The 21,881-nt window shown below is 45.7% G+C and overlaps 1 protein-coding gene and 1 long non-coding RNA gene across 2 annotated transcripts; both read right to left on the reverse strand.

Annotated features, from left to right (window-relative positions):
- Positions 1-4,256: 4,256 nt before the first annotated feature.
- On the reverse strand, positions 4,257-16,136 carry LOC117055479 (zinc finger protein 850-like). The gene is made up of 6 exons (XM_033165014.1): positions 16,103-16,136; positions 14,289-14,468; positions 13,478-14,078; positions 11,754-11,811; positions 8,324-8,405; positions 4,257-5,512 (listed from the first exon to the last, which is right to left on the reverse strand). Exons 1-6 carry the CDS (start codon positions 16,134-16,136, stop codon positions 4,257-4,259), a joined length of 2,211 nt encoding a protein of 736 aa, XP_033020905.1.
- Positions 16,137-16,191: 55 nt separating this feature from the next.
- LOC117056204 lies at positions 16,192-17,688 on the reverse strand. Its single transcript, XR_004427704.1, has 3 exons — positions 17,611-17,688; positions 17,295-17,377; positions 16,192-16,229 (listed from the first exon to the last, which is right to left on the reverse strand). It is a non-coding gene; the product is annotated as an uncharacterized LOC117056204 (long non-coding RNA).
- Between the last annotated feature and the right edge of the window lie 4,193 nt (positions 17,689-21,881).

Genomic DNA, 21,881 nt, shown 5'->3' on the forward strand with positions numbered 1-21,881 from the left:
ATTCCGTTTAATGATCATGTTCATCCTTAGGCTGCTTTCAGCCTATTGCAATCCTATGAGTATTTGTTGATCAATGTATTTATTTACTTTACTGAATCTGAAATAAAGAACAGTAGAAGAGGACGGGTGGGGGTGGGGTGGAGAATGCTCAGAGTGGGGGGGGGCACCTGCACAGGCTCACCCGGGGAATTCTTTGTGGGTGCCAGGACACCTGGCCCGCCGGTCGATTTATTCCAGCCCCTGTGGCGGCAGTATATGTTTTGGGGTAAAATCCTTTTTTAAAAAAAACTCAGCTCAATGCATTTTCACTTCATCAAATTTGGCCCTTTTTGAAAAAAACATTTGGGCACCCCAGACCTGATCTAAAGTGTTCTTTCCACATCAGATGCAGGCTTTCTGCTCCACAACATAGCTATAAACCCTCTTTCCTTTTTCAAAAAATATTTTTATTAGATTTTGCATTTTAAACATCAAAATTTCATATCATATCATATCAATCTATCTATCTACACACACACACACAAACACACACACATATATAATACAATTCCCAAATCCCCCCCCCCTGTTATTTCCCTCAACTTCCTCTTCTGGTTTTTTTACATCTTAACTTCTGTTTGCTCCAATATATTTTAATTTCAAAATCTTTAACTGAATTAGTTATACTCTTCTCATTTTCACATCCTCGTTATAGTCCCATTATTTATTTGTTGCTATAAGCCTCTTTCCTGTCAACCCCCAATCACTCTCTCAAAATTCAAAATATATTTTTACTTTTATTTATTTCATTACCCTGCCTGAGTGTAAAAAAACACACAAAAATCTCAAGGTGGTTTACAAAAAGATAAATCAAGAAAATCAATAAAAATCTACAACCATACTTTAGAACATACAAAAAGCTAGAATACTGAAAGAAATTAAAATTCACATCCACTTTCTAAGTATCTGGAAATGCGCTCACAGGTCCACAGGGATTTATCCCTTGTGCCACATAATATTCTCTCCCTCTCCTCTCCCTTCATGCAATAACTTGCCTGAAGCTTGCCAGTGATATTTGGCTGAATTTTTTTCAGAAACTCCTCAGGTAAATACAAAAACTGGATACACAATAGAATAAACCACCCAGAATCCCAACTTGACTCAAAGCTGCCTCTTGGTAGAGGCTTGGTGAGAATCTCAGCTGTCCATTAAAATAAAATGTCTTGCAGATAATGTATAGATGGTACATTACAATGGTCAGATTAGCGAAAATGTATAAGGTTGATAACAAGTGTTGGAAATGTAAGGAAAAGGAAGGTACCTTTAATCAGATGTGGTGGGCATGTAAGAAGGTGAGAGGCTTCTGGGATATGATTTATAATGAAATGAAGAAAATGTTGAAATATACGTTTGCTATAAAAAAAAACCCAGAAGCCTTCTTACTGGGCATTACTGGTACAGACATTAAAAAGAGAGACTTTAAACTTTTCCAATATGCAGTAACTGCGGCGAAAATCTTAATAGCACAAAAATGGAAACAAGAAGAAACATTGACAAGTTAAGAATAGGCAGTGAAATTACTGGAGTATGTGGAATTGGATAAAATGACGGGAAGAAACCGAGAACAGCGGGACCAGAAATTCATCAAAGACTGGACTAAATTTACGAATTATTGACTTCCGGCGAGGACGCCATCGCGGGCGGTTGTGGGTCGCTTCGGCAGCGAAGCGACTCAAGCCTGCCCGGGGGTAGGAGCCCCGCTACCGCAAAGCAGGGCTCCGCTAAACCGCGGGTCGAGCATCCCGCGGCATGGGCTCTCCAGCGAGCCCGCTATGGCACCGAACCCTTCCCCCGTTCCCTGTAAAGGGGGAGTGGGGGTGAAGGGACCACGGCGCCGGGCTGTGGAGGCATGCCCCAACCGGACCGGCGAAGCAGCGGCTGCCGCTCGCGATGAGCGAGATTGTTCTACCTGTCAGGAGGAAAACAGAAGAAGCCCGTTGGCCGTGAGTACGTTAACAATTGGACTTATTTTTGACATTTGGCGCTCCGGGAGCCACGATGGAAAGGAAGCCCGTTTTTTTCCCTTTGTGTGGAGAGAAAGTAACTGCTTTTGATGGCGACTGCTGTTGCAGTGGTGGATACAATGTTCTGAATCTGACAAGTGAGATCAGTTAGACCCCTTTGGGGGGACTTAAGTTGGTGGAAATATTTCTTCCTGAAGTGGATAGAATGTAATCTTTTCGCCCTGACTCCAGGGAAAATGGCTGCGGAGATCTGTAACTGAGATGGAAAAGTACTGAAATCTGATACCCTATGCCCACTTCTACCATGTTGGGTTTCGTTTTCAAGCTGGTTTTAGACTCTGGACTGACTCACGAACAAAGGATTATTTTTTTGAATTTAGAATTGCTGAACCAGAAATTAATTTTGCTGAATCAGGATGACAATTTATATCCCACAAGAAAGACTATTCAGAACATTGTTAAAATGGAAGAAAACCTTGGCAGGGAACTTAAGGGAATTATTGAAGTACAAAGTACAATGCTTTGGCAACTCCAAGAAGATGAAAAATCCTGTTGGGGTGAGAGACCCAGGATTAGAAAACAATTTATATCCAATTTCTGGGGTGAGAGCCCAGGAATGATGGGGAAAAGATTTATATATCTACAATTAGAAGATGAACGGAATTTTGAAGCGGAGATGCTGGAAGGTGATGATCTGTGTACCCTGATGCTCCCTGTAAGGACTGTTATGGACTACGTCTGGAACTGTGGACTTATAAGAAAAGAGGAGATTCTGAAAAATGGTTTTGGTGTAAGATGGAGAAATGTCTGCGGGGAGACCCCGAGATGGCGAAAGAAAATGGTTAGAAAAGGGATAGGGTGAAATACATTAAATAAAATTAGGATGGTTTATTATGGTACCCTGAAGCCGGTGTGTTAAGATTTTAAGCTTTTGAACTAGAGAAGAGATATCTGAATTTCTTTATTAGCAGCAGTCTAAGTGAAAAAAGAAGGTGCATGATTTGATACAAGAAGTAATATGTTGTGTTATGTAGTTTTATTATTAATTATTATGAAGTTATATTTGGAATAGATTTGATTCAAGCTAAGAAGTGATAGAATATTTTGGAGTAAAAACTAGATTTTAAGAAGTATGTTTAGTTTTGATTTTTGAATGATTTAATTTTAGAGATGAGAAGTTACTAAAGTAAAATTAGAATTGGAACCAAAGGAGAGAAAACGGGGGAAGTCACCTAGTATTGATTCGAACAAGAAAAGTTTTTTTTGTGTAAACAAGAAAAAGAATTATTGGTGTGATTTGTATTTGTTTTTATTATGGTTTGATTGTTGGGTTTGTGTTTGTGTTTGTGTTTGTGTATGTGTTATGTTGTTCTTTGTTTTGTAAAAACCAATAAATTCTTTATAAAAAAATAAATTTACGAATTATTTAAAATACGGTGGTATTCAATTAAATACGTTGATAGGATTGCAAGAAGCTTTGTAGATTATCGAAGAAATGTCGTTGTAAATATGAAATTATAGTGATTAAGTTGGATATGATGATTTAAAGCAATGATTGAGTTAAGAAGTATAGTATAAAGTAATAGAAATTAGAAAATCATGTGGAGGGTTTGAGGGAAGCCACGGCCCTAAAAGGCCAAAATGTTAAATGAATGGAAAAATAAATGCGAAAGTTTTTCTCAATGTATTTACTGTATATAAAAACAATAAAAATTATATATATATATATTTAAAAAGAGAATCTCAGCAGTCATGTCTTTGGTTTTATGGTAATAGAACTGCTCTATTCTGCCTTCATCACAGGACACCTAAAGTCCTGTATCCAGTTCGGGGCACCATGATTTGAGAAGATATGGACAATCTGGAACATGGGCAGAGGAGAGTGACCGAGGTGATCAAGAGTCTTATGAGGCACAGTTGAGGGATCTGGATATGCTTGGCCTACAAAAGAGGAAACTGAGAAGAGATATGATGTCCACCTTCAAATATCTAATAGGCTGTCATATGGAACATGGAGAAAGCTTGTTTTCTCCTGCTCTGGATGGTAGGACACAAACCAATGGATTCAAGTTCCAAGAAACGAGACAAATACTAAATATCAGGAAGGGCTTTCTGCAGGTAAGATGTATTCAGCTATGCAACGGACTCCATCAGAAGGTGGTGGGTTCTCCTTCCTTTGAGTTTTTAAAGCAGAGGTTGAATACCTATCTGTCATAGAGGAGATTCCCGCAGAGTCCCTTCAATTCTACAATCCTATGATCCTATAACTCTTTGATTCTCTCCGCTGTGAGTTCTTTGATGGAACATTAGATTGGCACGGCGGCTGAAGCCCTTTCCACATTCCAAGCATGGATATGTTTTCTCCCCCATATGGACTCTTTGATGGGAAGTGAGAGTTCTCTTGGAATTGAAGCTTTTTCCACATTCCAAGCATTTAAATGGTTTCTCGCCACTGTGAGTCATTTGATGGGAAGTGAGATTGGAACTCTGAATGAAGCTCTTTCCACATTCCATGCACTGATACGGTTTCTCCCCTGTATGAATCCTTTGATGTGAAGTGAGACTATTCTTGCAGCTTAAGCTTTTTCCACATTCTAAGCACGGATATGGATTTTCTCCTGTATGAATTCTTTGGTGGGAAGTGAACGTTTTCTTCCAATTGAACCTCTTTCCACACTCCCAGCATTGATATGGTTTCTCCCCTGTATGAATCCTTTGATGGAGAGTGAGACTATCCTTCCGACTGAAGCTTTTTCCACATTCCGTGCACTGATAAGGTTTCTCCCCACTGTGAGTTATTTGATGGGAAGTGAGAGCAGCCCTATGACTGAAGTTCTTTCCACATTCCAAGCATTGATATGGTTTCTCTCCAGTATGAATTCTTTGATGGGACCTGAGACCTGCGCTCTGAGTGAAGCTCCTTCCACATTCCAAGCACTGAGATGGTTTCTCCCCAGTATGAGTTCTTTGATGAGAAGTGAGACTATCCTTCCGACTGAAGCTCTTTCCACATTCCAAACAATGATATGGTTTCTCACCAGTATGAATTCTTTGATGGACTGTGAAATGGGCCCTAGTTCTGAAGCTCTTTCCACATGCGAGGCAATGATATCGTTTCTCCCCTGTGTGAATTCTTTGATGCGAAGTGAGTCTTTTCTTCCAGCTGAAACTCTTTCCACATTCTAAGCAGTGATATGGTTTCTCTCCTGTATGAATTCTTTGATGGGAAGTGAGACTTCTCTTCTGACTGAAGCTCTTTCCACATTCTTGGCACTTAAATGGTTTCTCCCTGCTGTGAGTTACTTGATGGTAAGTGAGGTGGGATTTCCGACAGAAGTTCTTTCCACATTCCGAACACAGATAGATTTTCTTCCCCGAGAGATTTCTTAGATGGGAAGTGGAGTGGAAGCTCTGGCTGAAATTCCCATGTCCCGAATATTTAAATGGCTTCCTCTTCATGTGGATTTTGTGGGGCCCTCCCTTATTCTTATTTTCCAATTCATCAACACCTGCAACAAAGAGAGAAACTGATTCTAGTTTCAAGAAGAAATGCAAAGTCAAAATATCAGAACCTGAGATTTGAAAAGCCAGACTCTTTTCTTCAATGGATTTTGTTTAGCACAATCACGGATTCCGCAGCACCTCCAAGGTCATTCATCTCTTTGGTGAAACAAAAATGGAAACAAGCAAAATCAAATAACCTGACAGAAGCTACTCCAACTCAAAACCAAGATTTTAAAAAGCCTGGCCAGTTCACACCAGCCTGATCATGGTTTAATAAGGCATCAATGGAGGAAGAATATTCAAAGTAGGAAACAGTAGATAGCACTCCAATCAAGATGAGCTGTGTTGGCGTGTTAGAATCCCAGGTGCTGTAGGAAGTACACCAAAATATTAGAGGTTCATCATGTAAATAATTTCAATAGAGATGTTGTGTTCCAACAGGAGGCCTTACTTAGAGAGTCCATGATCCCACGATTCTCCTCCATGACTTCCTTATGCAGAGCTCTCTGGTCAGGATCCAGCAACGCCCACTCCTCATCTGTGAAATGAACAGCTACATCTTCAAAGCAAACTGAACCCTACAAGAAAAAGAAAAGTATATTCCTTTTAGACACAATAAAGATTATCTTCCACACAGGTACCGTAACCACTGACTAGTGCACTTCACATCAGTACTTTGGGAAATTCCTAGAACAGATGATTAAACAGTCTGGGAGCACTTAATAGAAAAGGATGCTGTGATTACTAAGATATAGCATGGGTTTCTCAAAAACAAGACTTGCCAGACAAATCTCATTTTTTTTTTGACAGGATTACAATCTTGGTGGATCAGGGGAATGCTGTGGACGTGATATATCTTGATTTCAATAAGGCTTTTGACAGTGTCCCCCATGATACTTTTGTGGTGAAGCTGGATAAGGTAATTCTATGATTTTGTGAAATATAAGATGGGGAATATCTGGCTTACTGGTAGCACCTGTGAAAAGGATCTAGGGGGTCTTACTCAGTGCTTTTTTATTTAAAAAATGTTTAGGGGTACTCTCATTTCCCTACTCATATTGAAATATTGCCCTTCAATGAGGCCAAACTTAGATTCACAAAATGTTTAGGGGTGTGTGTACTCCTGCGTCCCCCCAGAAAAAAGCACTGGTCTTAGTAGACCACGAGCTTAACATGAGATGACAGTGTGATGCAGGAGCAAAAAAGCTAATATCAATTTAGGCTGCATCCACCAGAAATCTACTGTCCAGATCAAGGAAAGTAATAGTCCTGCTCCGTTCTGCCCTGGTCAGACCACACCTGGAATCCTTTGTCCAGTTATGGGCACCACAATTTCAGAAAGAACTTGACAAGCTGGAATGTGTGCAGAGCGGGGTGTCTGAAAACCAAGCCTTATGAGGAATGCTTGAAGAAACTTAATTTGTTTAGCCTGGTAAAAAAGAGACTGAGAGGAGATAGGATAGCCATCTTCAAATATGTGAAGGGCTGCCACATGGAAGATGGATCAAGGAACAAGATGGAAGAGGGAACAAGATGGAGAAAGCTTCTTTTCTCCTGCTCTGCAAACCAATGGATCCAAGTTACAAGAAAAAAGCTACATGCTAAACATGAGGAAGAACTTCATGCAGGTAAGAACTATTCAACAGAGGAACCAACTCCCTCAGAAGGTGACGGGTTGTCCTTCCTTGGAGGTTGTTAAGCAGAGCATGGATGGCCCTCTGTCATGGATGCTTTTGTTGAAATTATTGCATTGCAGAAGGTTGGACGAGATGACCCTTGGGATCCCTTCCAACTCTCCAAGTCTGCATTCCTATTGCTCTCTTGTTTCCTGCCTATTAATTATGGTGTTGTTTTAATGGGATTGTTTTGCTGCACAGTTGAGTTATGGGTGCTTTTTTAAGGTCTTAATCAAATTCTTCATTGTCTCTTAACGATGGGTCTGAATCTAGTTGTGGAATCCCACATGGTGGTCTTCAAACCATTCCATCTGCACAAGGATTCCTGTTTGCCTCTACTCTCCCCATGCACTATTCTGGATGGAAGAGAGATTTTCCTGATGCCCTAAAGCCAACTTCAAGGGGTGCCTGGGAGCAAGGGGAGGAAAGCGGGGAATCATTGTGCAACTGATGGAGCCACTTAGGTGAACCCTGGCAACGGTTTTGTAGGGTTTCTTAACTGCTTCAAAGCCCATCTCAGCATTCAACAATTAACATAGGAATAAAATATAGTGGTTGATAAATAATGCTAGCGATATTCAGAAGGCGAGGTAAGGTGAGTCTGTTGTTGTTCAGTCGTTCAGTCGTGTCCGACTCTTCGTGAGTCTGCTGTGCATTATTCTCAGAATGGCAGTTTCAGCCCTTCTTGACAGCCAACTTTGACAAAAGCCGAAGGGAGGAGGAGAGACATTTATTCAGGCGGAAAGGCAGCCTGGCTTCCCCTCTTTCCCCACAATGCTCCTTCTCCCTACCTGCTCTGGTACCACAGCCGCTGCTTCTCCTTCACCACCATGAGGAGATCCTGCCAGTGTCATTTTGTCACCTGCGAGAAACAAGTGGGAAGTCATGAGTTCATGCTTCTCTGAGAGGAGAAACGGGGCCTCTCTCACTTAAGATGGGCCTCAGAATAAGTCTCCGGTGCTGAATATATTTCAGTGTTTGTGCCCATTTCATGATTTAGTTGTGCAAAAATACATCTCTCCTTTTCTGGGCTCTTGGCCCCAAATCTCCCCCCCCCCAAAAAAGAGCAAAGGAACCAATGGATTAGTTTCAAAATCCACAGAATGTGACCAAACAGAGAAAAAGTTCCTTCCACCTTACCCAGTGACCTCTCTCTGGTGACCAACGGAGTCTTCTCTGCCTCAGGGGAACCCAGGCTCCTTTCTGCAAAAGGATCCTTCCCCTGATAGAACAAAGATTCAAAACAGAGAATGGGGAGCAGGATTACAAAATGAATGACAAAGGGAAAACTTTAGGGGTACTGTATCTGATATCATTTCTAGGATGCTTCCCCCCCAAAAAGGATGGGCCATTAGCAGAACATTTTGGAGATTTTCTCCCTCCTGTTCAGAGCCCCTTGGGAGTATCCTGAGGACAGACTCTCTCACCTGCTGATCTGCCTGCTTCCTCTCCTCTGCCTGACTCAGGAGGAAACCTTCGGCCAGGGCCACCGCCTGGGAGCTGGTCTCCGCTCCACATTCCCTCACCCAGCTCTCCATCTCCGGTGGAAGGACAGCCAGGAACTGCTCCAAGACCACCAAGTCCAGCATCTGAGCTTTCGTGTGCCTTTCTGGCTTTAGCCACTGACAGTCAATGTGGTGAAGTCGGCTGCAAACTTCTCGAGGTCCTTCAGTCTCCTGGTAGCAGAACTCCCTGAACTGCTGGCTCTGCACATCTGAGCAGAGAGTGTCCTCCTCACCCAGGATCTTCTGCACAGAGTTTTCCCAAAATGCCCCACTGTTCCCAGTGTTGATGACATGACCTTTTCCTGCTTCAGGGCCAGCTGAGTCTAGCTCATCCATCTGGGCTCTCAGGAAGCCTCCAAGAGATCGGAAGGAATCTTTTGGTCTTCTGCCCAGTTCTGTCTGTCCTATGTCTGCAAATCCTACAAAGCAAATACATTGTTCTGTTATGAAACAGATACATGGCCACAGGAAGAACAAAGTTCCCTGAGCAAACGTGGAGGAGTCTTGTTAAGAACCAGGGCTGGAATTTATCGCAGCCCAGACTCTGAGCCTTCTTCAAGAAACGAGCAAACAAATAAAATGAAGAAGAAGTAAGCCTCCCGCCCTCCTAAAAGTAAAGTTACCATGCAAAATGTCCAGGTGGGATGAAGAATCTGCCTAGCTGCTCCTTTCTCTCAGTATTTTCAGTCAAGGAATGAATCAGAACTCTTATGGACAAGTGAATCACTCGTAGTGAGTGTAATTTGAACACTAGGCTACATTGCGGGTCCTAACCCTGGAGTCCTCAAGAGTTGCTCTCCCTCTCACTACATATCTTTATATATATTAAAGGGGGTTTTTTTGCATGCACCCCCCCAATGCAGTCCTGGGACCCCCCTTCTCCCCATTGAACCCAAAAGAGGGGAGAGAGAGGAGACTCACCAAATCCCGGGAGGCGCCGCCAAGGAAGTACTTGCAGAGAGAGACAAAAGCCAGCCTCCCTTTGCAGGAAGGGGCTTTTGCTGTGGAGGAGCTGCTCTCCTCCCGCCTTTATTCCTATTCTCTCCGGGAATCCAGCTCAGCACCTTTTAACTCTGGCAAAGCCGAGCGCACCAAACTCACGCTTTCTCTCTCCGAGGCAGGAGCCCAGAAGGAGCCCCGTGCATTGCGCACACTCGGAGGAGAGGCTTTATTTTGGGGGGACCCTCCTGGCTGGGTTGTGTTCTGAGGGAGCTGCTTCCTCCCTTGGCCAGGAACAGGAGGAGCAGCTGGCAGGGAAAAGGCTTCGCAAGAAGCAGGAAACCCCTTTCTAAAACCCGAGAATGGGAGAGGGGAAAGAGGAGGGGGGGATAATTCTCTCTGCGATTTAGAATAACAATGAAACAAAAGCTGTGCTGTAGAGCATCCATCTATTCCTATTCATGTCCTTGCGAGGAAGGACAATAGCTTCCTTGGGTGTGGAGGAGCACCTGACTTCTGGTTGGGAGCGAAACCTCATCAGTCTCCTCAGGAAGGGGCCCCAAGGGTCATCCAGTCCAACCCGAGGCCATGCAGGAATCTCAGCTGAAGCATCCGTGGCAGATGGTCATCCAGCCTCCGCTTGAAAACCTCCAAGGAAGGAGAGTCCAGCACCTCCCAAGGAAGTGTGTTCCAATGTTGCTGAGTCTTGTTAAAAACAAAGTAATATTCCTGTGCTACTGGTCCTGAACAAAGGGCTGATTCAAGTAAAACATGCCTTCGACCAAGTTGGACGCCTGGTCCCTTGCGCTGCGCATGAACTGGCAGTGTCTCTCCACCATTTCAGGTGGGGATGTCCCCAGCCCTTATGTTCTTAAAGACTCGCTTCTGGGTCTGATCCTGGAAGTCAAGGCTTGTGGAACCAGAAACAAGCAGGAGAACCAAGATCACAAGCAAAGCGGATTGGAGATGTGTGTTGAAATCACAGCAGGGCATACAAATGGCGACAGTTTATAAACTCAGAAAGAAAACGTGTGAGAACGGGGAAAGCAGAGCATAAAAAGCAGTGTTTGTGTGATATGAGAGAATTAAAGAGAAGAGGAACATATACTGGTGAAACTCGAAAAATTAGAATATTGTGGAAAAGTCCATTTATGTAAGCAATTGTCTTCATTAGCTACCTGAGTTTAATATATGAGATAGACTCATGACATGCAAGGCGAGATATGGCAAGCCTTTGCTTGTTATAATTGTGAGGATTATGGCACACAGCTGATGAAAACCCCAAAGTTGAAATTGTTAAATTGGGGTTTTCATCAGCTGCGCGCCATAATCCTCACAATTATAACAAATAATGGCTTGGCATATCTCGCTTTGCATGTCATGAGTCTATCTCATATATTAGTTTCACCTTTTAAGTTGAATTACTGAAAGAAATTAACCTTTACACGATATTCTAATTTTTCGAGTTTCACCTGTATAAAGCAATTAATGTGTGAAATAGCTAAAGAGGAAGGCTATAGGCAGAAAACAATGATCCCTATGTGTAAAGTTTACCATTCTTCATATTCCCTACCCACCTTCTAGTACCACATCCACCACATAAAAATTATACAATACAGGCTTCCTCAACCTCGGCCCTCCAGATGTTTTGAGACTACAGTTCCCATCATCCCTGACCACTGGTCCTGCTAGCTAGGGATCATGGCAGTTGTAGGCCAAAAACATCTGGAGGGCCGAGTTTGAGGAAACCTGCTCTAGTACCACGTCCACCACATAAACATTATAAAATAACAAAACCAAAGAAGGCAAAATAAATCTGCAAACTGCCACCCTGGTGGCGGGGATGGCTGAAGGTACGAGTGAAGGAGGCACTTCCTGTAATCCTCATGGGGAAACTGGGGGGAGCTGAGAAAGAGTCATCTGCTGGAAAGGGAGAGGGGAAGCCCCTTCCACCACAGCCAAGTCCCCCTCAGTCCCAGGGGCACTTCAGGACACAAGAGCCCGGCCATGAACCCCAGGGGCATTTGGATGGAGGGCAGTGAGGGCAGGACGAGGAAAGTGTTTCCAGCTCTTCTTCAATGGGAAATATTGACCTCGTCTTGCTGGCCCAGTGGGTCCACCCTCACTCGGAGGATTGTGCTGATAGTGGGGCTTTTCCGAGGGCCTCGGCTGTTGTAGTTCTTACTGCGTATTAAAACCAATTAAGTTATCTGCGGAAAGGGAGACGGGACTTCTCAAATAAAGCTAGTGGGTGGTAATTTGACTAGGGTGCCAGCAAAAAGATTTGCACTAGTGCAAGGAGGCGTCCCTGCCTCACCCTCCTTCCTCCCAGTGTGCCTTGTGTCTCCCCCACATCTGCTCTCAAGGGTTGGGGGGCTCCCAGAGCGGATTTGGGGGGAGGGAGAGGAGTGGGGGAGAGCGTTCTGCTGTTGCACAATGAGAAATCTTTACACGGGCGCTGCCAACCTTTGGGGCCAGTGAAAACATTTCCAGATGCTTAGAAAGTTGGTGTTAATTTTCATTTCTTTCACTATTTTAGCTTTTTGTTTGTTCTAAAGTACGATTGCAATTCCCCCCCCCCCTTAATTTTATTGTTTTATCTTTCTGCAGAGCTTTTTCCCTCCCATCTCCTCCTCCCGTTCCTGGCCAAGGAGGGAGCAGCTCAGAGCCCAGCCAGGGGCTCCCCCCACCCCCCAAGGAAGCCTCTCCTCTGTGCGCAATGCCCGGGGCTCCTCCGGGACTCCTGCTTTCCAGAGGGACGGGGCGAGCTTGCTCCGCTCGGCATTGCAAGGGTTAAAAGGAGCTGAGCCTGATTCCTAGAGGGGGAGGAGATCACGGAGGGGGTGGGGCCAGATCCTGCCTAGCAAAGCTCCCTCTCCCTCGCCACTTCCTGCATGTTTGGTGTGTCTCCTGCGCAAGGGCTGCTGCCTTGGTGGCTCCTCCGGGGATCTGGTGAGTCTCCTCTCTCTTCCCCCTCTGGGTGCAGTGGGTGTTTTTGTTGTGATTTTATTGGTGTTAGCCGCCCTGAGCCCGGTTTCGCAGGGAAGGGCAGGGTATAAATAAAAAATTATTAATATTATTATTATTATTAGAAGAAGGAACAAAAAATCTGCATCTTATAACAATCTAATGCAATACAAAAATGTGATAATAAAACATAGCTTTAAAATAAGCAACCTACATCAAAAAGTAACATTCAACAATTATTAGAGTAGTATAAAATAATATCAACATATAAAAGTAAAACAGAAATTCACTCATTAATTACAATAAATAATTTCTAAACTAATCAATAAAACAACGGCAAGCCACAGTACATAAAATAATAAAATACTAATTGAGAAGCAAAGACTAGAGGGTGGGGCAAGGAAGGTGGAAAGAGGGCCTGCCTGACGGGAGTCTCTACCCTCACAGTTCATACACAGCCATTGATAGATGGTTTCTCTGCACTGAGTTCTCAGGTGGGCAGTAGTGACTCTTGAGAGTCCCGTGGAGTGCAAGAAGATCAAGCCTTAAAGAAATCCTTAAAGAAATCAGCCCTGAGTGCTCACTGGGAGGACAGATCCTGAAGTTGGTTTGGCCACCTCATGAGAAGAGAAGACTCCCTGGAAAAGACCCTGATGTTGGGAAAGATGGAGGGCACAAGGAGAAGGGGATGACAGAGGACAAGATGGTTGGACACTGTTCTCAAAGCGACTGGCATGAGTCTGACCAAACTGCGGGAGGCAGTGGAAGACAGGAGTGCCTGGTGTGCTCTGGTCCATGGGGCCACGAAAAGTCGGACACGACTGAACAACAACAACAGTGAGATTGGTGCTTACTGAAGCTCTTGCCATATTCCAATCCCTACTATGGTTTCCCCCTTGCATGAATTCTTTGATGGGCTGTGAGATTGCCCCTCTTATTGAAGCTTTTCCCACATTCCAAGCACTGATATGGTCTCTCCCCTGTATGAATTAGATGGTGGGAAATGAGACTTAACTTCTGGGTGAAGGTGTTCCCACATTCCAAGCACTGATACGGTTTCTCCCCTGTATGAATTGTTTGATGGAGAGTGAGATTTCTCTTACAGCTGAAGCTGTTTCCACATTCCAAGCATTTAAATGGTTCCTCCCCACTATGAAGTCTTTGGTGGGAATTGAGACTTTCCTTCCAGGTGAAGCTTTTTCCACATTCCAGGCACTGATATGGCTCCTCCCCACTATGAATTCTTTTGTGGGAATTGAGACTATCTTTCCGACTGAAGCTCTTTCCACATTCCAAGCACTGATATGGCTTTTCTCCAGTATGAATTCTTTGATGGGGTGTGAGATGGCAGCTCTTACGGAAGCACTTTCCACATTCCAAACACTGATATGGTTTCTCCCTTGTATGAATTATTTGATGGGAAATGAGATTTTTCTTTTGGTTGAAGCTCTTTCTACATTCCAAGCACTGATACGGTTTATCCCCTGTATGATTTCTTTGGTGGGAAGTGAGACTTTCCCTCCGAATGAAGCTCTTTCCGCATTCCAAGCACTGGTATGGATTCTCCCCGGTATGAATTCTTTGATGGCAAGTGAGATTTTTCTTATGGGTGAATCTCTTTCCACATTCCAAGCACTGATACGCTTTCTCCCCTGTATGAATTATTTGATGGGAGGTGAGATTGGAGTTCCGACTGAAGCTCCTTCCACATTCCAAGCACTGATAGGGTTTCTGTCCAATGGGGTTTCTTTGATGGGAAGAGGAATGGGAGCTCTGCCTGAAACTCTCTCCACACTCCAAATATTGATATGGTTTTTTCACTGTGTGGATTTTGTCCTGTTCTCTCTTGCTCCTAATTTCCAATTCATCGCCACCTGCAATGAAGAGAGAAAATAATTAGGAAGAAATGGTGCCCCAAATTACTGAACAATGCTAATGAATGCTTGTGATAGAAGAAGAACTGAACGGAATTAGTTGTGAGGTCTTCCTACATGGTTTGTTACCCTGATACTGAGGGATAATTTCAAATCACCATGGGAAGGGGAGATGGTGGAGGAAGTGCAGAAGTGCGGACTGTTCTCCCTTTATATAGAGTCCATGACTTATAGCCATGCTAAAGCGGTGATCGCTCAGAGATTGGGGGATATCGCCAGACACGAGGACATAGCCCGCGTGAAACCTGGGATGTTTCTGGGGGAGCAGGTGTATCGGGCTGCACCAGCCCATTACCTGGCAGATATCCACTATGTGGAATACCGCAGACTTCTCACTGCGGCTAGACTGAACGTTCTCGACTTTGCGGTTTTGAGGGGAAGATTTAGAGGAGTTCCATATGATCAGAGAACGTGCCATTGTGCTTTGGGAGAGGTAGAATCCACAGAACACATTCTACTGAGTTGTCCCTTTTATAACGACTTAAGGCAATATCTCATAGCCCCATATTTATATCAGTTTAGCTCTCGATTAAGAGAAAGGCAGGTAGCATATCTGCTGAATAAGTGTCGGAAGCATAAAATCAAATGCCTCGATGTGGGTTATCTGTATGAGGTTCAGTAGTACTGTCCTATTTTATTTGTGTACCCCTCTGATGTTTTTAGTTTTATAATTTTGTATTGAGAAATGTTTTTCTTTCTGACTATCGGTCAAATAAAGGATATGTATGTATGTATGTTACCTTTGTTAACTGGTATTAACAGACATATCTTTGGTAACCTTAGTTTGAAAAAGCCTGGCTCTTTCTGAAATAGAGTTTGTTTGGCCCTGTCATGGAAGCCCACCTTTTTTGGTAATAAAAAAACCTGACAGATGCAACAAAATAAATAAACATCCTGGCAGAAGCTACTTCAGCTTCCCTAGAACCATAGAATCCTAGAGTTGGAAGAGACAACAAGGGCCATCCAGTCCAACCCCCTGCCAAGCAGGAAACACCATCAAAGCATTCCTGACAGATGGCTGTCAAGCCTCCGCTTAAAGACCTCCAAAGAAGGAGACTCCACCACACTCCTTGGCAGCAAATTCCACTGCCGAACAGCTCTCACTGTCAGGAAGTTCTTCCTAATGTTTAGGTGGAATCTTCTTTCTTGTAGTTTGAATCTATTGCCCCGTGTCCGCTTCTCTGGAGCAGCAGAAAACAACCTTTCACCCTCCTCTATATGACATCCTTTTATATATTTGAACATGGCTATCATATCACCCCTTAACCTTCTCTTCTCCAAGCTAAACATACCCAGCTCCCTAAGCCACCCCTCACCACTCTGAAGCCTACATTTTAACAGTTCTGGTTCCTTCAGAGCAAACTGGTCATTGTTTAAAAAGGCGTAACTGGAGGAAGAATATTCACAAACATTAGATAACTCTCCATTCAAGGTGTGCTTTGGGGGGGTGTTAGAATCCCATATGCTGTACGTGGTCCTGCTGAGCTCCGTCAAAATATTGGAGGTTTGTTACATAGAGATACCGTACGTACCGAATTCCAAAACTGATATTATGATCCAACAGGGAGCCTTACCAAGCGAGTCCATGATCCCATGATTCTCCTCCATGACTTCCTTATGCAGAGTCTTCTGGTCAGGATCCAGCAACGCCCACTCCTCGTCTGTGAAACGGAGAGCTACATCTTCAAAGCACACTGGACCCTAAAATGAAAAAGAATCTTCCTCTTAGACAGCATACAGATTATCTACTACATGCTGCTCTGTCGCTTACTGCCTGTCAATGGCTGTGTTGTTTTAATGGGATTGTTTTCCTGCATATTTTAATTAAACGTGAGATTATTTTAATGTACTCAATCGTGTCTTTTAATGATGGGTATTAATCTTTTGGAGAAGAGTGGAACTCCAAATGGTGGTCTTCAGGTCATTTTATCTGCGCAAGCCTTCTCGTTTGCCCCATGGAAGGACCCCCTGTCTGCTGTTCTGGGGCAGAACCTTCCTGGTGCCTTAAAGCCAACTTCAAGGGGCACATGGGGGCACAGGGAAGGGGGTCAGAGGGAGCATAGCCTCATTGTGCAGCTGGTGTGGCTGTTAGGTGAATCCTCACCACTCTGTTGTATGGTTTTCCAACAGCCGATTTTAGCATTAAGAGATAAAGATGTAAATTAAACTGAAGCTACAGATAATATGATAATATGGTGCTGGAGGAGACTCTTGAGAGTCCCATGGACTGCAAGAAGATCAAACCTATCCATTCTTAAAGAAATCAGCCCTGAGTGCTCACTGGAAGGGCAGATCCTGAAGCTGAAGCTCCAAGACTTTGGCCACCTCATGAGAAGAGAAGACTCCCTGGAAAAGACCCTGATGTTGGGAAAGATGGAGGGCACAAGGAGAAGGGGACGACCGAGGACGAGATGGTTGGACAGTGTTCTCAAAGCTACCAACATGAGTCTGACCAAACTGACAGTGGAAGACAGGAGAGCCTGGTGTGCTCTGGTCCATGGGGTCACGAAGAGTTGGACACGACTAAATGACTGAACAACAACAACAACAACAACTGATAAATAATGCTAGCAACCTTCTGAAGGCCAGTCAAGGTGAGGATCCTTATTCTCAACACATAAACCTTGATTGGCACGCTCAGACTTTGTTCAGGGCAGCTTTGACAGGAGTCAAGAGGAGGAGAGAAGATTCTTTTGGGCCGAAAAGCAGTCTGGCTGCCCCACCACCACCATCTGCCCCTTCCCCACAAAGGCTCCTTCCCGCTACCTGATCTGGTTCCACAGCCACTGCTTCTGCTCCACCTCCATGGAAAGGCAGATGAAGAGGTCTCGCCAACATCCTTCTGTCACCTGACAAAGTTAAGTGGGAAGCCATGAGGGCCTGCTTCTCTCAGAGGTGAAGCTGTGCATCTCTAGCTACAGGTGGGCCTTAGAAAAAGCCTCACTTGAGGCTTTCATTTAGACATTTCAACCCATTTCGTCATTTAAGCTGTGTAAAAATACATTTCCCCTCCTTAGGATTCTAGGTCACAAATGCTTTCTCCAAAAAGTTGAGAAGAACTCTCATCATCATTATTATTTACCTGGGGGCCTCTCTCTGGTATTCAACAGAGTCCTCCTTGCCTCAGAGAAATCCGGGCCCATCTCTGCAAATGGATCCTTTCCCTGAAAGAACAAGGATTTGAGAAGAATTAGAAAAAGAATGGCAGATGTAAACACTCTAATGGTGTCAGACATCATTCCTTGGAAGCTTTCCAAAAAAGGATAGGCAAACGAGTACAGTGTTGGGGGGTACTCTCCCTCCTGTTTGGAGCCCCTTTGGGAGCATCCAGAGGAAAGTCTCTCTCACCTGCTGCTCTGCCTGCTTCCTCTCCTCTGCCTGACTCAGGAGGAATCCTTCGGCCAGGGCCACCGCCTGGGAACTGGTCTCCGCTCCACATTCCCTCACCCAGCTCTCCATCTTCGGGGGAAGGACAGCCAGGAACTGCTCCAAGATCACCAGGTCCAGCATCTGAGCTTTCGTGTGCCTTTCTGGCTTCAGCCACTGATGGCAAAGGTGGTAGAGTCGGCTGCAAACCTCACGGGGTCCTTCGGTCTCCTGGTAGCACAACTGCCTGAACTGCTGGCTCTTCATATCTGAGCAAACGGTGTCCTCCTCACCCAGGATCTTCTGCATGGAACTTTCCCAGCATCCTTCACTGCTCCCAGTGTTGATGACATGACCTCTTCCTGCTTCAGGGCCAGCTGAGTCTTGCTCATCCATCTGGGCTCTCAGGAAGCCTCCAAGAGATCAGAAGGAAGCCCTTGGTCTTCTGCCAAGTTCCGTCTGTCCTTATGAGAGGTGCTACCAAATCCTACAAAGCAAATACATTGTTTTGTTATAAAATTCATACACTGTCAGCAGAAGAACAAATGTCCCCAGAGCAAGCATGGTTGAGTCTTGCTAGGAAGAAGGCCTGTACCCCCTCACAGCTCAGATTCTTAGCTTTATTCAAGAAGCAAGCAAACAAGCAGGCAAGAAGGAGATGTAAGCCTCTAGCCCTCCTAGAGGGAAAGTTACCATGCAAAATGTGCATGCAACTGAAGGGATTTCTGTGCTATGAATGAGCCTGGTTGCTCCTGCCTTTCGGTATTTTCAGTCAAAGATTGAAGTCAGAATTCTGATTGACGCATGAGTAATATGCATGGGGTGGAATTCGTTTCCAGGCTCAATTCAAGGTGCTCACATGAGGGACTCACTTAGGCCCCCAAATATCTGAAGAACTGTCTCCTTCCCTACGCACCATCTTGGGTGTTCAGGTTGGCAGAGGGGGTCCTCCTGGTAGTTTCATCACCACCCTCAGAGTTTTCGGTGGGAGTGGCCCAAGTGTGGGCGTCTTGGTGGCAGTTCCTCAGTGAGGGAATTCCCTCCCAACAGAGGCCAGCCAGGCACCTCCCCCTCTTTACCACGATATCCGACTGCTGAGACGTGTGTTTTTAACACTGAATATGGTTGCAACCAGCCCTGGGTTATAAACGTAGTTTTAGTGATAAGAGTAACAAAAATAACAACCGGAACAATAAAAAAATAAAGTGTAGGGGGGAGGAAAATAAAACCGCAAGAAAACACCCACCCACCCCATCAGCATTTGGCTCAGTGTGGTTGATCTAAATTTAAATTATCTTCACTTTGAACGCCGCTCCCACATTCAACCAAAAACCAACATTTTTTTTTTATTTCATTGGTAACATAAGGAGAAATATGACTATTACTCTTAATTAACTACAAGGGCTCCTGACATCGCAGAGGGTTGGAATAGATGATCCTCAGGACCCCTTCCAACTGATTCTATGGCTTCCTCCACAGTATAATAATAATAATTATTATAAATATAATTATTTATTCTTTATACCCCGCCCATCTGGCTGGGTTTCCCCAGCCACTCTGGGCGGCTTCCAACAGAATATTAAAATACAATAGTCTATTAAACTTTAAAAGCCTCCCTAAACATGGCTGCCTTCAGATGTCTTCTAAAAGTCTAGTAGCTGGTTTTCTCTTTGACATCTGGTGGGAGGGCGTTCCACAGGGCGGGTGCCACTACTGAGAAGGCCCTCGGTCTGGTTCCCTGTAACTTGGCTTCTCGCAGCGAGGGAACCTCCAGAAGGCCCTTGGCGCTGGACCTCAGTGTCCGGGCAGAATGATGTGGGCTGGAAACCATAGTTATGGATGCTGATAGTTGCTAGGAGACACCCCCCCCCTTCCCAGAGTGGTTTAACAATCCATCCTCCTTGCCAGGGAACTCAGATAATTGTACCTTGGGCAAAGGGGGCTGGTGGAAGAGGGGGGGTGTGCTGCCCGTTTCACCCCCAGCTGAGCTTTGCTTCCTTTCCAGCAGGGCTCTTCTGCCTTGGATGGTGAGACCTCCGGGGGGGGGGGGTTCTTAGCAGGGTTTTCTGTTAAGTCTCCAAAGATTCTCAGGACATCTGAGCAATGGATGCGTGTCTGAATGGGTGCACATGGGTTAGCCAGGAATCTGGATTGCATCGGGACGATCTCAGCATCAGAACAGAAGATGAGTTCCACAGGATCAGGCCAAAGGGCCCACTGTGGAGGCCAGAGTAGACCCACCCAGGCTCCCCTCTCCTCCTCCTCCTCCTCCTTTTAAAGCCATCCAAGTTGGTGACCTTCCCTGCCTCCTGCAGGAGGGAGTTCCAAAGGTTTAACTCTGCACCGCAGGAAGAAGCACTTTCTTTCCCCTTCCCTCCACCTCCCGACATTCCTTATTTATTTACTGCACAGATCAGGTGTTCATTTTTACTGTGTATTTTATGTCCGAATGTTTCCGTCTGGCTGCCACCTCTAGTAATAAATGCGACTTGTGCATCTCCATGTGAATTGGGTTTATCTGCATGGCTTTTCCCGCGACCCACAGACCAGCCCCCTGCCCCCCCCCCCAAGTGACAAGAACCCCATGGATCCGGAGGAGCTGAGTTGCAGACTAGGAACTCTCCTCGGCTTTGCAGAGAGGAAGGAGTGGAGCGGGACCCTCTGCTCCTTGATCCGGTGGGTCCTCTATGCATGAGCCGAACAGCCCCACCCCCATGCAGCCCTGGGACCCCCCCCCCATTCTCCCCAATGCACGCCCAGGGGGAAGAGAGGGGAGACTCACCAGATCCCAGGAGGGGCCGCCGAGGCAGCATTTGCAGAGAGAGATCAGAGCCACCCCTCTCCCTATGCAAGCGGGGGGGGGGGGCGTTTAGGGAGAAGTTTTAGCTCTGGGGGGGGGGAGGACACCTGCCCCCTCCTTTATTTCCTCTCCTCTCTAGGAATGCAGCTCCACTCCTTTTAACCCTTGCAAAGCCGAGCGCAGCCAGCTGACCCCTCGCCCCGTCCCTCTGGAAAGCAGGAGTCCCGGAGGAGCCCCGGGCATTGCGCACAGAGGAGAGGCTTCAATGGGGGGCGGTGGGGGGGGGCAATCCTTTCTTCTGCAACTCAGAATAGCAGCCTCGGCTGCAAGCAACCTCTCCCTGTGCAAGTGGACGGAGGGAGGGCGATACTTTCCTCGGGTCTGGACGAGCCTCTGACACCTGGCTGCGAAACCTCTTCGGCGGGCTCCTCGGGAAGGGACCCCCGGGGGTCATCTAGTCCAACCCCCTCGTGCAAGGAGCATCCTCTGCAGACGCCCCCCTCCCCGCCTCTGCTTACTAACCTCCAGGGGAAGAGAGCCCACCGCCAACAGACTCAGAGAAATAGTAGAGCTGGGACCCCGCAAGGCCATCTAGTCCAGCCCCCTGCCATGCCCTGCCCTCGCTCCCCCGCCCCTCTCTTTTCTCAAGCGCCGGAAGCGGAACCTTTGCGCGCGGGCCCTGCCGCCGGGGGGGACGCCTTTCCTGTAGGGACGCGGGGCGCCTTCCGCCTCCGCCTCGCTCTGCCTCTCCTGTCATGGCGGCAGCCCTTCTCGGAGGCTGCGCAGGAGAGGCGCTCTGCGCCCAAAAGCTGCAGCAGAAGCACAAAGCATGCGCGACACGCGCAACAATGTGAAGCGGGAGATGTGGGGAGAACAGAGCAGCTTCAAGCAGGTGCTCTGTATCAGTTAAGAGCATAAGTTAAGAGCTTAGGGCCTCACTCTCTTGGGGGGCCCCCAAAAATTAAGGAAAAAATAACCTGGATGTACATTTCCAAAATATAAGACAAAAAACAATTACTTTGATAAAATACCTATTTTGCTATGTGCAAATGACTTCAGATACCAATTAGGTCCATCAATTGCCATAGCATGTATTCAACACAAAAAGTAGCGACCATTTGTTGTTGACAAAGGACAGCTGGACATAGAAAGGGCCCCATGACCTTCAGGAGCTGAGGGCCGCATCA

This window comes from Lacerta agilis, chromosome 12 (assembly GCF_009819535.1).
Source record: "Lacerta agilis isolate rLacAgi1 chromosome 12, rLacAgi1.pri, whole genome shotgun sequence".
NCBI classification, from domain to species: Eukaryota; Metazoa; Chordata; class Lepidosauria; order Squamata; family Lacertidae; genus Lacerta; species Lacerta agilis.

Excerpts from the sequence above, each read along its gene's own strand:
- LOC117055479 (XM_033165014.1), bottom strand. The coding sequence starts at position 16,136 with ATGGAGGAGAATCATGGGATCATGGACTCGCTTG. Across the intron at positions 11,812-13,477 it reads CATGCAAGGGGGAAACCATA|TAAGAACTACAACAGCCGAG; the intron begins GTAGGGATTGGA and ends TTTAATACGCAG. Across the intron at positions 5,513-8,323 it reads CACCAGAGAGAGGTCACTGG|GTGTTGATGAATTGGAAAAT; the intron begins GTAAGGTGGAAG and ends TCTTTGTTGCAG.